The following is a 16,356-nucleotide window of genomic DNA, read 5'->3' on the forward strand; positions in this document are numbered from 1 at the left end:
TCAGCTGACATTATTCTTCCTTTTTTAAACACATAACATGAACTTTTTTTTAAAGGATCCCTTAATTTTAGTTATTAAAGAACAACGGCCAAGATATGTAATGAGGAGGATATTTTACAGGTAAAAAATAAACTGCTCTCTGGTTTTAAGTTACCATAACCTATTTTTAGAATTTCTGTACAGTAATTTCATGAGAATTAAATAATCAGTCAGGCTCTAGTGCAGTGTATCTGTGCTGCATTAACATGACAGCTCTGCTTCTGACTAATTTCATAATGTATTAATTACTTATCTTCATAAATAAATATCTGTAGGCATTGGGAAAGATTTTGGTATCGGAAGCATTCTGGTTTTTGTTTGTAGTCCGTTTGTAGTCTGAGTAGTATTGAGTGGGCTTTGGTTGCATGCAGGTTAACAATCCGTGTGGACAGCAAACAAGGCGAAATGGTCAGAATGCAACCTGGGAACATATTTATCGTCTGATGATGATTTAGCTTTTTAAAGAATGTATCTGCATTCATATCCTCTATTCTCAACTCCATTAAAGTTATGTAAACTTGGCCCGGATATCTGCTGGCAACACCAGAACCCCGAAAAGTTGGCTGTTGCCCCCAGAGTAGTCTATAACTAGTCTATATTGACAACGTTTAATTTCCGGGATTGTTCAGGTGCCGCCGGAAATTCCACTGGATGTCTGTTACCTTCTGCCGTCTTTGTGTTGGCGTTCTAACCTCCGGTGGATTATGAGGACTATGGTTAACTGCTCCTCAGATCTCTGCAGGGTAAATCCAGACAGCTAGCTAGACTATCTGTCCAATCTGAGGTTTCTGTTGCAAAAAAAACAACTTTTAAACGTACACACGTTCCACCAAAACAAGTTCCTTCCTGAGACTATTTTGCAGAGGCACCATTGCTCCATCCGGCGTATAGCGCCTCGCATGACGATTGTGATTGTTTTAAAGAAATGCTAATAAACCAGAGCATGGAACAGCAATGTGGAGGAAGGTCTGGCAATGCGAGACTACCCCCAGAAGCTAAGTCATTGTCAGACCGATAGCCGATGGGTTCTATGATTGATTAGTTACTAACCTTCTGCATTCATGTTGGGCGGCTGTGGCTCAGGTGGTAGAGCATCTTCTACCAGTCAGAAGGTTGGCAGTTCAATCCCTGGGCCCTGCAGTCAATTCAGGGTGTCCTACGGCAAGACACTAAACCCTGAATTGCTGCTGATGCATCAGTGTAAATGTGTATGAATGTTTATCTGATGAGCAGGTGGCACCTTGTATGCCAGCCTCGGCCACCAGTGTTTTTATGAATGTGTGTGTGAAAATTGAGGGTACCTGTAAAGTGTAAAGTGCTTTGAGTAGTCGCTAACTGTACGTACACACCGCCGCCGACTTGAGCTGACGTGGCAGGACATTCACATCAAGCAAGGAAGACTAGCATACGTACTTAAATAATAAAAACATCACACACTTCACCAACTCACCGGAGACACCAACTATCCCAGCTATTTAATCCCATGCCTCGTTTTTTTCTGGTCCCTATACGCAAACAAAGTCAATCATAAATTATAGGAAACCCAGCAACAGCGATGATGAGCTTTCCCTCCATTTTCTCGGAACTAATGCTTTTGTAGGAACGAAAGTTTACATGGTATGCTCTCTGGAATCAGCCAGAGCAAAGGACGTCTATATTCCGATTGGTTGCTGGTCATTTGCTGCTTAACCACGTCATAGCTCATTACCATAAAGTTGACCAAATTTCATCTTTCTGCTTGATGCTCTGGTCGCTCAACACGCCCAAAGCGTGACACCGACAGATTTGCCGATTCTTGCAGCTGAGAGAAGCCGGCTCCCATTGAAAATGAATGACTTCCTGTAACTTAGAAGCTCAAGTCGGTGGCGTACGTACAGACTAGAAAAGCACTATATAAATGCAGACCATTTACATTTACAATAGATTTCTGTATGTGAGTGTGTAGTATGTTTAGTGCCTCCAAAACTGAATGACAAAACGGAATATGGAGCAACGGAGATATTTTGTCTTCTGTCATTATCTCTAATTTGAAACTCTTTCCATCTATGTCAGTACATTTAGTGCATTTATAGGTATGATTAACACATCAAGGTCCTTCGGTTTTCAGATTCTGTCTTTAACTAAGTAGTTGAACAGAAGTATGTGAAAAGCACTGAAGCTGTACCTATGCTTTGACCTATTCCTATGCCAGAGAAATGACAAAAAAGCCACTGTACTCATTCATAAGGGGCATGCTTTATTCATGTTACGGGAAAAAAAATAGTTATTTTCTTGTTCACATCCAAAATGAAAGAACAAAGTGGGCTCTGCAGAGAGAGCACCTGGCAGCTGTGGAAGCTGCAAAGTCATAATCAGCTGTTTGATGTTCCTGAAAACATCACAGTCAGGCTTTGAGACTATCTCTCATTGCCGGCAGCTATTAGAGTGAGAATCTAATACATGTGTATGAATGACGTTTTTTATTGGAGGGGAACAAATTGTGGAAATAATACTAAGAAAAGGCTTAAAGCATCTTTTAAGTTACAATCCAAAAGAGGATGTAGCTTGTCTCAAGCTAAATGATAGCTATAGCATCAACATGCTAACATACTTACAATGACAATGCTAACAGGCTTATGTTTAGCAGGTGAAATGTTTACTACTGTTACGGTCTGTGTCTCACATGTTAGCATGCAAACATTCATAATTAACACTACACACAAAGTACAGCTAAGCCTGATGGGAATGTCATCATTTTTGCAGGTATTTGGACATAAACTGAAGTATTTGACAAATCAAAATTATGACCTGATCATGGTATTACTTTTCATCCTGAGGGGAACATGGCAATCCATCAAATAGTTGTCCACCATCCTCCTCTTCCTCGATCTTCCAAAACAATGTCAAGCTCAAAGGCCTTTCTGAAGACAAGGCTTTTATCATTGCTGGCACATCGGGCTAGCCAAAACACGAGCTTACACTTACACCGTACAGGGCAGTACGGTGGGGAAGGCATGCGTTACAGTGCACGGCAGCTTTTCCATGAACTTGCATGTCATGCAGCACCTGTTCATCTCTGCAGAGGGACTGGAGATTTTTCTAGCGATACTGTCGTTAACCACCTGCCCCTTCTCTCATCTGAATTAAACCCCCCACACACACACACACACACACACACACACACACAAAACACACACACACACACACACACACACACACACACACACTCTTTTCCAAGCCCAGAGCTTGGCGGTCTACCTGGATGCATCAAATAGGTGTCAAATATCTCAAATTACTCACATATTTACCCAGATAAAGGCTCTTTGATAGGTCCCGGGAGCCCCTGTAAGGTAATGGCGTGTGGCAGTGGCTTTTAGGGGCCCAGCATGACGGACTCTAGAGGTACATGAAGGTAAGGTGGTGTTGCCCCCACGGTCATCATTATCACTTGTCACCACAGCTAATAATGTAATTCCTTTCCCTGCTTAATGGAACTCTGTAGTCCGTGGCAGAGGAATATTGGATTTTTCATGCCTCAAATATGTGAACATGAAAGACTTTGTCTGTTTTACCCACGTGCCTTTTCTCTTCTACTCTGTTCCTCTGTAAAGTATGTCAGTGAATAAAACAATAATGGATTCTATCATCTCTGCAAGTTTTAAGATTCAGATGTAAGAGAGACTGTATCATTGAGTGCATTGCTGTCATATTTTCAACATCAGGTAGTAACAGTGATCATATAGACCTTTTGATCTGCATGTCTAATCTCACACCTGGCATACATTTTCAAAGCATACCTACCTCATCGGTGCTAGTGTGAAACGTAATTAATGAAGGCTGGAGGCTTTTGGTTGACTTGAATTCCTCAGCGGCACAGCATAAGTGAGAAGAGCACAGATGTGCTCCTGCCTTCATTGGAAGGGTTGTTTCCAGTCACTTACATCACCCTGTAAAGACCCCTGTAAAGTCTATTACATTTCAATTCAATTCAATTCAATTGAATTGTATTTATAGTATCAAATCATAACAAGAGTTATCTCAAGACACTTTACAGATAGAGTAGGTCTAGACCACACTCTATAATTTACAAAGCCCCAACAATTCTAATAATTCCCCCAAGAGCAAGCAGTGTCAATGAATACAAACTAAACAATGTGACCGACAGACTGATCAACAAATGAACCAATTACTGTTTTAATGCAAAGACTCCAACCTGCAATAATAAGCAGCATCTTGCATTTCAGAAATGTTAAGTCTTCGCCTGTAACGTTAGGTAACATTACCTGTTCAAGAAGGAAAAAGTAACAAACGTATAGACTAAATTCATCAACATTTCAACTGAAAATTAGGCAACAAATTAGCTCGGACATACCATAAAAAATGCAGGCCAGCACGCATATATAAAAAGTTAAGCTAATGCTAACGTTACATTGTTACATTAACTTTATAGTTACTTTTAAAATCTTTGAAATCTACTTTGAAATCTTTCATGTTTATAGATTCGTAGGTTATTAGTAGGAATAAGAGCAGGATAAATAGGCTGTCAACCGTCTGAGGGCTCAGTTGTGCTCCAACCAAAGTGCTTTCTGTAACTTTCTGGATATTTACAGCATTATCAGCAAAGTACTCCTTTCAGTGTACGCTATATTAAGATTATTTTCAGTGCGTTATGTTGCTGTCAGACAGACCTTTCTGATGGGGAACTGAAACTGCTCTCTTCAAAGCCACCAGACTTAGTTTGTGTTATTGTGTGACTTTTGTGAATCTGAACTAACTCTTTAGAGTTAAATAAATAGCCTACTGCTATGGAACCTACATTCCATAGCAACCACCTCGATATGTGCAGGCAGCCAGCCCAGCAGAGCAGATTTTATTGTGTATTTGTGTCGGATCGAACAACTGTGATATAATCACAACATATCACGGCCTGTTCTGAGCTATTGCTGAATTGCCTCACAATGCGGTCGGAAAACCTTTTGTAAGAACTTGCTCAGTTAGCATACACTCGCATTAAAGGATAAGTTCACATTTTTCAAGGTTTTCCTTAAACAATAAGACAATATTTCCATGTCCGTATGTACATTGAAACATTTTTTGGTCGCTGTACAATGCTGGCTGTAAAGAGATCCCTTCTTAATGTGATTCCAATGTAAGTAATGGGGGGACAAAATCTCAGGAGGAAGCTGCTGTCAATATAAGGCTTCAGCACACTGAACTTCAGCATGCATTCTAACACAGAAGGTGGATTGTGGATTTTGTCCTCCATCTCTTACAATGAAATCATGTTAGGAAATGATCTCTTGATGGCTAGTATGGACAAAAGGAACCATAATAGAACCAACTCCTCTTTCAATGTAACAATGGGCATGCAAGTGTATTAAGATATGAACTTTTCCTTTAAATCTTATGGAAGTTTGCTAAAGAAATACGTTTGCATTAATGGTACCTTTCAACTGCTAGTCTCAAGCTTAAACAAAGCTCTGTCATCCCCCATTTGCTGTAAAGTGCACTATATTTAATTTGCAACATTGTGTCCAAATTGTTAGTTTGAAATGTATGCACTATCAACCCGTTCTCACTCCCAGCTGGTAAAATATAGACCCATGGTCATTGGCTGTCAGCGTCAGATAGATACGGCGCAATAAGCACCCCTCGGTGTCTGTATGGACCAGGCTGAGCAGCAGCTCTGCGGCGCGTGAAGATGACCTAGTTTAAAGAGCAACAATGGTAGCGAGTAGTATTAAAGCCCAAAATTCCACATGGGGGTTTTTTTTTGTTTTGGTTTGTACCCCCAACCCAGTGAATAGCGTTTTTAAAAAAAAAAAAAAAAAAAAAAACTTTTCCTAAACCCAACTGTCGCGTTTTTCTTTTCCTAAACCCAACTGTCGCGTTTTTCTTTTCCTAAATCCAACTGTCGCGTTTAGATCAGAAGCTAAAGGAGACTTTTAGCGTCTGACTAAGCGTCCGTATTTTACGCGATGAGAGTGAGAATGTATTGGCCCTATATAGTCCCCTCAAATATTCCAATAATGCAACTTTATGTTAATAATCCAATGTTGCATGATAGATGCAACACCTTTTACAGCTACACATTTTTACAGGTAAACTATCTTAACCATTTACCTCGCTATAGATAAACAAGGGAAACATTTAAGATGGCAACCTCTGTCGCCTCAGAATGCATAGAGGACATCGAAAATCAAAAAGCAAACATTTCCCTTAAAAACTAGACTCAACTTTTGGTTTTTGTTGACTACGATACTAACCTAACAATATTAAAAGAACTAAAATGTGACTAAACATTGTATACATTTTCATTAAAAGACCAAATCAAAGTCAGGTGCCAAAACTAACACTGGACAGAAGGACAACTCCAGCATATAGTGTCCTCCGGTTCCTGCCTGACGGCTTTGAAAGATATACTGCAGGAAAGTGAGGCAGAAACACTATCTGTGTGTGCTGAAAAGACAGGGGTCTGGCTGGGAGAAGCAGTGTACGTGCTTAGCCCGTACCTTCCTCCCTATCTGGATGCTCTACACATCTGGTGCTTCATTCCTTTCCAACACTGTCATCTTTAGGAAAGTATTTTGGACGAACCAAAGATAATGGAAGCATCTACAAGTGCGGGTCAGAGAAGGCCTCAGTTTCCACGGTGATCTTGGATGTTTTTGTCTTATCGTGCTCTTATTTAATTATGTAAAGACGTAAAAATTCTTGCCGAATCGTCCTAGCAATCTCCAATATATTTTTTTTTTTTTTTTACATCTCACTTGTAAAAAAAAAAAAAATTAATTAATACTAAAAAAAAAAAAAACGCAAAAACGCAGAGAGAGACTCCGTAGCCATACAGAGGAAAAGTCCAAATCCAAATAAAAGACTGGGTGTTTCCCAAACAGTTCTTTGGTTCTAAGGTTGTGATATTATAGGCTGTATGAATAACTTGACTGGCTTGGTCACACCTGTATATGTGGAACCATTTGAATGTGGTTCTCCAGAGAGTTTTAGCCACACTAGAAAGCTTGCTCTATCTACTATGTAGCTCTCAAGACTGAAACATGTTAACAAATATCTGCAGTAATTGTCATAAAATTTGATACAGATATATATGGTCTCCAGAGGATGAATCGTGTTGATTTTGATGATCCCCTGCATTCATACCCAATGCACCAGCAGGTCCAAATTTTATTTAGTCCTTTTTTAAGCTTTCGCCTAGAACATCTTTTTTTACATTACATTCTACTTTTAAAACCAGTAATTTTCCTGCAGGAATTACCGGTCGATGCATGCACCAACCCTCACTTATGATCATGAGCTTTGGGTGTTGACAGAAATAATGAAATTGTAGGTACACCTGGACAAAGTTTGTTTTGGAGGAGAAACTCGGATTAGTAACATACAATATTCTCCTTGCTCTCTTCCACTCACTAGGCTTTGTTTATCTGAATTCCTGCTAAGACTAATGGGACAAAGGGGATTCCTGATCTGACGTCAGCCACTAGTGGTCACCTCAGACAATATTGGATTCAGTATTGCATGCAAACACAAGCACATACTGTTCAGTCATTGTATGCCTCTAGCATCATCCAAACTTGCGTTATTTCACATCTTGTCACCTTAGTTCGTTCCATGTGTGAGACATTATTGTCCCTTGTCAGTGGAAACTCCGAGGAAGTGCGGCAGGGTGTGTGTTTGTTTGTATGTGCTTTCCTATTTTAAAATGGGTCTATGCACGCATAAGTGGGCATTCCTGAATCTCACTCTCTCTTCCTGGCTGTGGATCACTCAGTGGTCTCTGTGGGGCCATGGATAAGATCAGCCCCAGCCCTGATAATGTGCCTGTCTCAGCCTGCACAGCCTCTGGTTACAGACCCTCCCCCTCATCAACAACTACCCCTGAGGAAGTGAGGGTCATCTCCTGGAAGGAATACCCTTCCTTATCTTAATTAGACACCAAAATACTACTAGAGGTCTGGTAGCCTGGATGCTGTAAAGTCAACAGATGAGGAAATCCAACCGATAGATATTACATTAACCCTTTGAACCTGATAGATGCAGTTTGTGTCCAAAACTGATGGGGTTGATGAGAGCAGTGCGAGTGAACCAAAACAGCAAATGTACGGGTCGTAAAATCCAAACAATGTGCTACAAGATGCTAAAACACTCCATAGAGCTGAGGAGGACTGTTGGTGATAAATTGAATAAAAATATGACCAAACATTGCCCAGTGAGCTGTAATTAAACCTCTGCCCAGAGGCAATGTTGGCAGGACATCTTTGTCCCAGCTATATATGATGACATATGATGAATCCTATATTATGTGCTATGATGAACGTTTCAAATAAAGCTCAAGGCAATGAAAACTGTCCTCCATACACAGGAGCAGGGCTAGACGGGGGGCACGGGGTGGAACCGGCCCCCCTGTAATAAGATTGCTCCCCCCCCATCCATTGGGCTAGAGTGCTGTCAATCTGACAATTGTGATTCCCATTGGATCAGAGTACTGACACTTGGCTCCCTGTTCTGCCAATCTTCCCAGCCCTTGTCACATGACCAATTAATGTTTCCATGACGACCATCCAAAATTCTGATACCATGGAACAGCACTGGAACAGTTTAAAAAAAAAAGTGTTTAAATTAAACTAATAATGAATGTGATGTTTTATTTAGCAGAATTACATTGTGTTGTTCTATCCTATCCCCCCCCCCACGGGTTCCTGGTTGTGTGATCCACAGAGGGTTTGTCCATTAGAGGAAATGAGTGATGTCAGTCCTGCAGCCTGTTATGGCTTCTGGCCCATTGTTAGGCCGCTGTCTCCATCTAAGTTCCCAGTTGCCTGACTCGAGTTTCGGTGTCAGAAGCACGGAAAAGAGGGGGTAAAGACCCTGTCCTGAACTCACATCCTGCTTTTGTTGGGACTCTTTTAGGAATGTTGATCATTGGATAAATATTTGCTGAAAAAATCCTTTTTTGTATAGCTGAAAAACAGCACCTCCTGGCCGAGGAGAAAAACAAATCAAGGTTTCCATCCTTTGCATCCTTCCCTGAGTTCTTGGTGATGCAGCAACTTTAATTATTACGCTCTTAATAGCAGCACGTGTGAAGCAAGCATAACTCAAATATTTGTTGATTGTGTGTTGACAACTTCATTTCTACCATGGGAATGTGGAAAATAACTTGTTTTTTTGGATGATATTACAATGGGGTCTATTCGTCAAAGACTTTGCACATTTCCAAAGTTTTTATTGCACATGTACTGAATGTTTTAAGTAATAATTATAATTTTGTAAAATGAAACCTTACAAAATATCTTAAAAAGCAGGTTTATTCGAACGAACCACTTTCAGCAGTTCTACAGTTTAGTTTGTTTATTTGCACAATAAAATCAAGACAACAATAACACACAAAAAAGTTAAATAATCAAAAAATAAAGATTGTGCAGGTGAGATTAAGAAACCCCCTAGGGGCTTATAGAAGGAGTCTCACCTAAGGAAGAGAGGAATAATAAAGATAATGAACAATTACAATTACAATTGTCCTAAACAAAAAGCAACAAATTGAACACAAGCACTGAATGAAAGAATAAATAAAAAATAAAAGCATAAGGTTGGTTACATAAACATCAAAGGCATAAAATAAATTACAAGAATATAGATAAAATGAGGATATGTGGACTGCTGTTTGTATGTGTAAGTAAAAATGACAGACAGCAAGGCCAAACAAAATGTGATATGAATAGTTCAGATCGATACAGATGTTGACAAAGTTTCCTTTTGGGGACATAATTTAAAGTTGGAAAAAAAGGTAATAAATTACAATATATTGCACAATATTGCACTATGTTTAAAATCGCAATAATATTGTATCGTGACATAAGTATCGTGATGATATCGTATGGTGGAGTCTCTGGTGATTCCCACATGGTACATGGTGAATCAATCCGGATGTCTAGCATGAATATGATCAAATCACATTACTGTCCTTTCAGATCCAACACATTGCAAAAGTTAAGTCTACAAGTAAAAAAATGAACGAAAAAAAAAGTTGTCTAGCTTACTCTTGGTACAATGACTAACCTGCACACCTTCTCTTTTACCCAGGCACAGCAGAGGTCCAACCCTCTGGGTTCAGGCCTGGGTTACCTGGAGCACATCTGCCAACTCATCGAGAAGATTGGCCAGCTGCAGGAGACCAACCTCCAGCTGCAGAGGCACATCTGCAGCCTGCAGAAGGACGACAGGATGACAAAGACCAAAGAGGTGTGGGACTGTTCCTATACTTATTTTTTCTCAGGGTGTAGCTCTGTTGCAGGAGCTCGGCCCACACTTCAGGCTAAAAGTCAAGGGGTCAGATTAACGTCAAATATCAAAACAAATTGGTTGAAAGTAAATTGCGAAAGTGTAAACTTTGATTTTAAAACTGAAAAAAAGAAATAGGATTCAAACACTTGAAAATAAGATTTGAATGTGTGAAAATTGTGTAGCTCTGTTGTAGCTCATCACTGCATCCGGGGCTGAGCGCCACTCAGGACAGTTGTGATTGGTTTAAAGCTATAGTGCGTAGTTTCTGTCGCCCCCATGAGGAATTCTAAGTAATGACAACACCTCTGTTGTTGCATCCACATGACACAAGCCTTAGGGTTAGGGAGCCAAGGAGGACATGGAGAATTCAAAAAACATGATGGACTCTTCAGAAGAGGTCATTATCTTCACTTGAGTCACCGGATGTTACAATCTTCTGAACATAGTCCTACTGAGAAATCCAGAGAGAGTTGTGTGGAGCTGATAGTCTTCATTAGCTTTGTAGCAACTCATTTGGCAATGGTTTGAATGGAACGAACGTTCATTAATATCAAAAAGTTACGCACTAAAAGAAAGTAAAGAAAAACAAACAGAATAGATAAGCGATGTAGCCAGACCATGCTCAAAGTGCTGACACAGCGAGACTAGGGGGGTTTTGACATGTATTTCTGATGTGTTATTGTCTGTCTGATCATAAACCACGTTCAGAATGCAAAGCTGAAAGAGCAGATTCGAATCTCTGAAAAGGGTGTGTTGCTTGTCTGCAAAGCAAGTTTCGTAACTTTGAAGACACATATTTCAGACATTTAAAGCTTTAGTGCTTTTTATCAGCTTTGCTTTTTACTTTTTCAAATCTTAGTTTTAAGGTTTTGATATGTGATAGTAATCTAACCTCTTGCAGGTGCACAGGTTTATCAAACTCCTGAAAGAGAGTACCAATTATCATTTTCAACTGAGGCATTGGCCCAGATTTTTCACGGTGAAGATAAACTCTTCAAGCCATCGATCGTAAATTATGGCCTTGTGTCACAGAGAACAATGCTGTGTAACGCTGCCAAAGGTTTTCTAAAATTAAGGCCATGTGCCGAGGATACTATATTTACAACCTTCACTCTTTGCGCTAAGAGAAAATGCGTACTGAAACTGCTAAGAAAAAAGCGATGTCAGCAGGCAATTTGCCTTTCTGCTTTGGTGAGCAACCTAAGTTTGTTTTCCAGTAAGCTACAAAATGCAGAGCCTGCTGCCCTGACTCACTGAGATCTCACTAACTCTAGCAGCTCTGGGTGTTACCTCAGTGCTCCAAAGAAACACACTCATCATTTGTGTTGTTTTTGTAGTGTTTTATCAGAAGTGTTGTTTTCTTTAGCCAGGGTGGGCATTTTCCCTGTGCAGTGAGATAAAAGTATTCGTTTCATTGCTCCAAATATTATCAAAAGGCCAAATCTTTTGTGTAATGTATATATCATTGGTGTTTGTTTTGCTAATTGTTTCTGCATTAATAGTGCCCCCTACTGTATGTCTGTGGTTCCCAATGGGCATGGATATTTGGGTCCAGCTGAACAAATTGATTATGTAATTTGATCGGTACAATATCTGTGTTGGTGGGAAGAAAAAAGTATATGAAGTTAACCAGATAACCAGATGGGAGGCCGTGGTATGATGTTTATGTCACTGATGACTTTAGATGGTTGTAGAAATTGCCATGTGTGGGTCATAAATGCTGTGCATCGTTGTCATCTTGAACAACAGACTTTGGCTGATGTGAGGCGTAAAAGTTGTGCCAAGTTGGATATATCATAATTACGAAATGAATGTTGACATGACAGCTGTTTACAAATCGGACACAGGTCATTTCAATAACTTTGATTTGACATGTGTGCATTAACCCCATCTGTTACTCTGTGACCCTGTATGTTGCGCAATGTGGGGAATGGAATCACAGAGTTGCTGAGGTTACAGGACCACCCTTTGCTGTGATTTTTGATCGCCTGTTTATTTTCCATCACCACAGCTAACCTCATCAAAGAAAGAACGCTAATAAATAAATGTTTTGGTCAGCTTCAAAAACAACAGAACTCTGCATTTCATATGTGAATATCTACGTAATACCAGCTCCTTTAACCTTTTTAGTACTCTATTCACACTGCAGAGTTCTCTACATAACATGAATGTTGATTTTCTGTAAAAGACATTGGCACGATACTTAAAGAGGGGATTCAGAAATCCTGAACTGATTCTATTCTATAGCAGCATGGTGGCCCAATGGTTAGCACTGAAGGTTCCGGGTTGTAATCCAGGTCGTTCTGGGCCTTTCTGTGTGGAGTTTGCATGTTCTCCCCATGTTTGCGTGGGTTTCCTCCGGGTGCTCCGGTTTCCCCCACCATCAAAAACATGTACCAGGTTCTCCAGTCAGTGTCCTTGAGCTCAGATCTGGAGTCTGTAAATGGCTGCCCACTGCTCCCTTGAGGGATGGGTCAAATACAGAGAATGATGGCATTTTCACACCTACCTCGTTCGGTCCGGACTTTTCAGTTTGATCCGGACCAGGCTACATGAGAGAGTGTGTGAAGGTGAATGTGCTCAGAGCAGACAGCTGTCGGCTATCACAGCAGAGAATACATCAGCAGTTTATTTGTTAAGTGGTAGTAAATGTACTAGTGTAGGTTTCCGTTTGTCTCTGAATAAATGCTCCAGAAACAAAGTTCCCGTGTCTTGCTTCTCAACATCACAACAAAACAAAAAAAGCCGTGTCAGTCAGTAGGGGGGAACAGCAGTCAGTAGGGGGGAGCAGCAGTCAGTAAGGGGGAGCAGCAGTCAGTAAGGGGGAGCAGCAGTCAGTAGGGGGGAGCAGCAGTCAGTAAGGGGGAGCAGCAGTCAGTAAGGGGGAGCAGCAGTCAGTAGGGGGAGCAGCAGTCAGTAAGGGGGAGCAGCAGTCAGTAAGGGGGAGCAGCAGTCAGTAGGGGAGCAGCAGTCAGTAAGGGGAGCAGCAGTCAGTAAGGGGAGCAGCAGTCAGTAAGGGGAGCAGCAGTCAGTAAGGGGGGAGCAGCAGTCAGTAAGGGGAGCAGCAGTCAGTAGGGGGGAGCAGCAGTCAGTAAGGGGGAGCAGCAGTCAGTAGGGGGAGCAGCAGTCAGTAAGGGGGAGCAGTAGTCAGTAAGGGGGAGCAGCAGTCAGTAGGGGGGAGCAGCAGTCAGTAGGGGGGAGCAGCAGTCAGTAGGGGGGAGCAGCAGTCAGTAAGGGGGAGCAGTAGTCAGTTGGACAAACTCCGACACAGAGAGAGGAGACGAGAGGACGGAGAAGCCCGTCTACAAACCAGTCAGTTAAAACTGTCGGGAGACGCAGCTCACGTATGTGGTGACGGCAGGATGTAGTTTTGTCACGTATAGTTCTTTAGTGCGCTTGCATAACTGCAGTGTGAAACCCAAACTTACCGGATCAAATGTATACAATGTAACAAAAACGTGAACCTTGGTCCGGACCTTGGTTCGGACTTTCAGGTGTGAAAACGCCCTGAATTTCGCTACATGTATGTGTATGTGACAATAAAGTACCTTTACCTTTACCTATAGTGCAGTCAGTTTTGGGCTCAGAGGCCAGAACAGCTTTCCACTGGAGCAATGGCCGAGGCCAGCAGGAAGTTTTTAAAATAGACAAGTCAAGACTGTGACAGAGACGGAGAGGAAAGGAAAGGCTCACTGTCACATATTTAATTCATACAGACACCATTTTGAGTTTAAAAATCTCCATACCTTTACATTTTTAACCAATATTTCGACGTCCACCTCAGGACTGAAAATGTCTGTATATACTGACTCCTTAGTAATGGACCAAGCCTTTTTGTCCGATCCCCTGCTGTTATATTCCTAATGGCAAAATCCCATCTCAAGCCCTGTCTGACTGGCTCTGGTCTGCTGTTTACATCAGCAAAACAAGCACAGCTGGATCCATGAAGGCTGGCAGAGGACAAACAAAAAGCAGTTACCTCCAACAGTATCCCCACTACCCAACAGCAGTGTAGTAAGTGGACCTCTGGGGCAAGTAAGTGTTGTCCGAAAGCATCCTATAGCCCAGATTAACATAACACATAAATGTTGAACAGCGCACACTGTCCATTATTGTCAAACTTAAAGGGTAACTACCATTTTTTTCAACCTGCACCCTATTCTCCTGTATTTGTGTGTAAGTGACTGAACAACAATCTTTGATATTGGTCCAGTGTTAAGCATGAATGCTGTAACCGGCAGCCACAGACTGGGGCAAATGTTCAGTGTCAGTGTGGTCCACTAAACGTGCTTTATTTTGCCACTGACAGGCTCAGATTATTATTCTAAGTGTCTGACAATATTATGGAAAGGATCCTTACAGAGATAGACCTTTTGAAACCTCTTTGAGACCTTTCTGTTTAACCAGAACCAGCTCTGAGATCGCTAGCACTAAACCCACCAGACTCCATTTAAAAAAACAATACTTTTAGCGTGTATAGAGCCAACATATTTTCACATGTAAATCTGTAAAATATGTGTATATTTCAACCAAAACTAGAGTTGTGATGGTTAGAAAAGTGGAAAGATGAACCAAAATGGCTTTTTATGGTTTTATTTTGTTTCTGTGGACTTTGAATGAAGTTTATTTTACGATGCTAAAATTGCTGTTTATTTATTTATTATATATTATATTATATATATTTATTTATTTAACGCAATTTCACAGATGGTTTTATGTTTAAAAAAAGGATCTTACTCTTTAACAGAAAGGTCGACCTCCTTAGAAATCCTTTCCATAATGTTGTCAGACACTTTTGCCATCCAATAAATGTTGAGAAATGTCAGTTTGATACCCAAACAATATACCGCAAAAAGTATACTGGATTAGAATCGACCATCTTGAATAGATTCTTGAGCAGATATTTAAACCAGATTGTAGTTAAAATAATGTACTAACGGAACATTATTAATAAATTCTAACTGATTCTGCAGTTGTGCACAAGATTTTGACCTGTTGCTGCTTCTTCCTCATTGATCTTTTTCGTGTCTTTTCTACTAAGTCTCTAGCATTTGGAACCAAAGAGCAGATGCTTCAGTTCAGTAAAAGTAAAACTGGAGTTGGCATCTGCAGGCCTGATCTGATCAAACCCTGAATAACCTGAGGTTTAAGTTCAAAAATGGTGATGCGCGGGATATAAATGACGTTATGTAAGTGGTTATGTAATAAAACAGAGAGAGAAGTGCTTTTGTATTGATATCTGGAGGGAAAGTGTGTGTGTGTGTCTGTGTGTGTGTGTGTCTGTGTGTGTGTGTGTGTGTGTGTGTGTGTGTGTAGGCAGACGTGCAGTTGGATGTGCTGTTGTAGAGGCCCATTTGAACCTTGCCTCACAGTAGGTGAAAGGTAACTTTAGAGCAGGGAAAAAGATCATGTGGCAAAAATCAGGAATTCCCTTTACATAATGAGCCATTTGGATTTCATGACGAAGCTGTGCGTGTGTGTGTGTGTGTGTTTGTACAGTATAAACATTATTTCCTACAACAGAGCAGAAAAAAACACGCCTCATCCCTCTACTCCCTGTCGCTGCTGTCGTAGGCTGCATTTGCGTAGTTTGCACTATTATGGGACTTTACATGGAAATGATGTCATACTGTAGTTCCCTTTCAGTGGAGATGGAAGGATGTGGACCTCAATTAGGCTGATGCTCTGGGATGACTCACAGGATGAGCATACTGACACTGTACACACACAAACACACACACACACACACACACACACACACACACACGCACACACGCACGCGCACACACACATACTACATACCTCATTCAATTATTAAAAACACTGGTTTATGAATAAAATGAGTGCTTTTGTTTTTACATTACTAAACGGCAGTGAAAGAATGTCAATGTAGTTAAACACTCTTTTAGAGTAGCTTGTAGTGTAGCTTGATACTTTTCAAAGGTGTTGTGTTCAGGGCCGCAACTTTTCAATTGAGTTCGGAGTGAGACAGTAAAATGACTTGGGTTTTGACATGGTCATAGTCAGGGTCACCACATT

General features: G+C 40.9%; 1 protein-coding gene across 1 annotated transcript in view; it reads left to right on the forward strand.

The window, feature by feature from the left end:
* si:ch211-250c4.3 (uncharacterized protein LOC100535981 homolog) overlaps positions 1–16,356 on the forward strand; it is a 58,422-nt gene that overhangs the window by 22,344 nt on the left and 19,722 nt on the right. The window contains exon 3 of the mRNA XM_039784385.1: positions 10,117–10,275. Within this exon, the coding sequence (XP_039640319.1) occupies positions 10,117–10,275 (159 nt within the window). The remainder of the gene's footprint in view (positions 1–10,116; positions 10,276–16,356) is intronic.

This window comes from Perca fluviatilis, chromosome 19 (assembly GCF_010015445.1).
Source record: "Perca fluviatilis chromosome 19, GENO_Pfluv_1.0, whole genome shotgun sequence".
Lineage (NCBI taxonomy): Eukaryota > Metazoa > Chordata > Actinopteri > Perciformes > Percidae > Perca > Perca fluviatilis.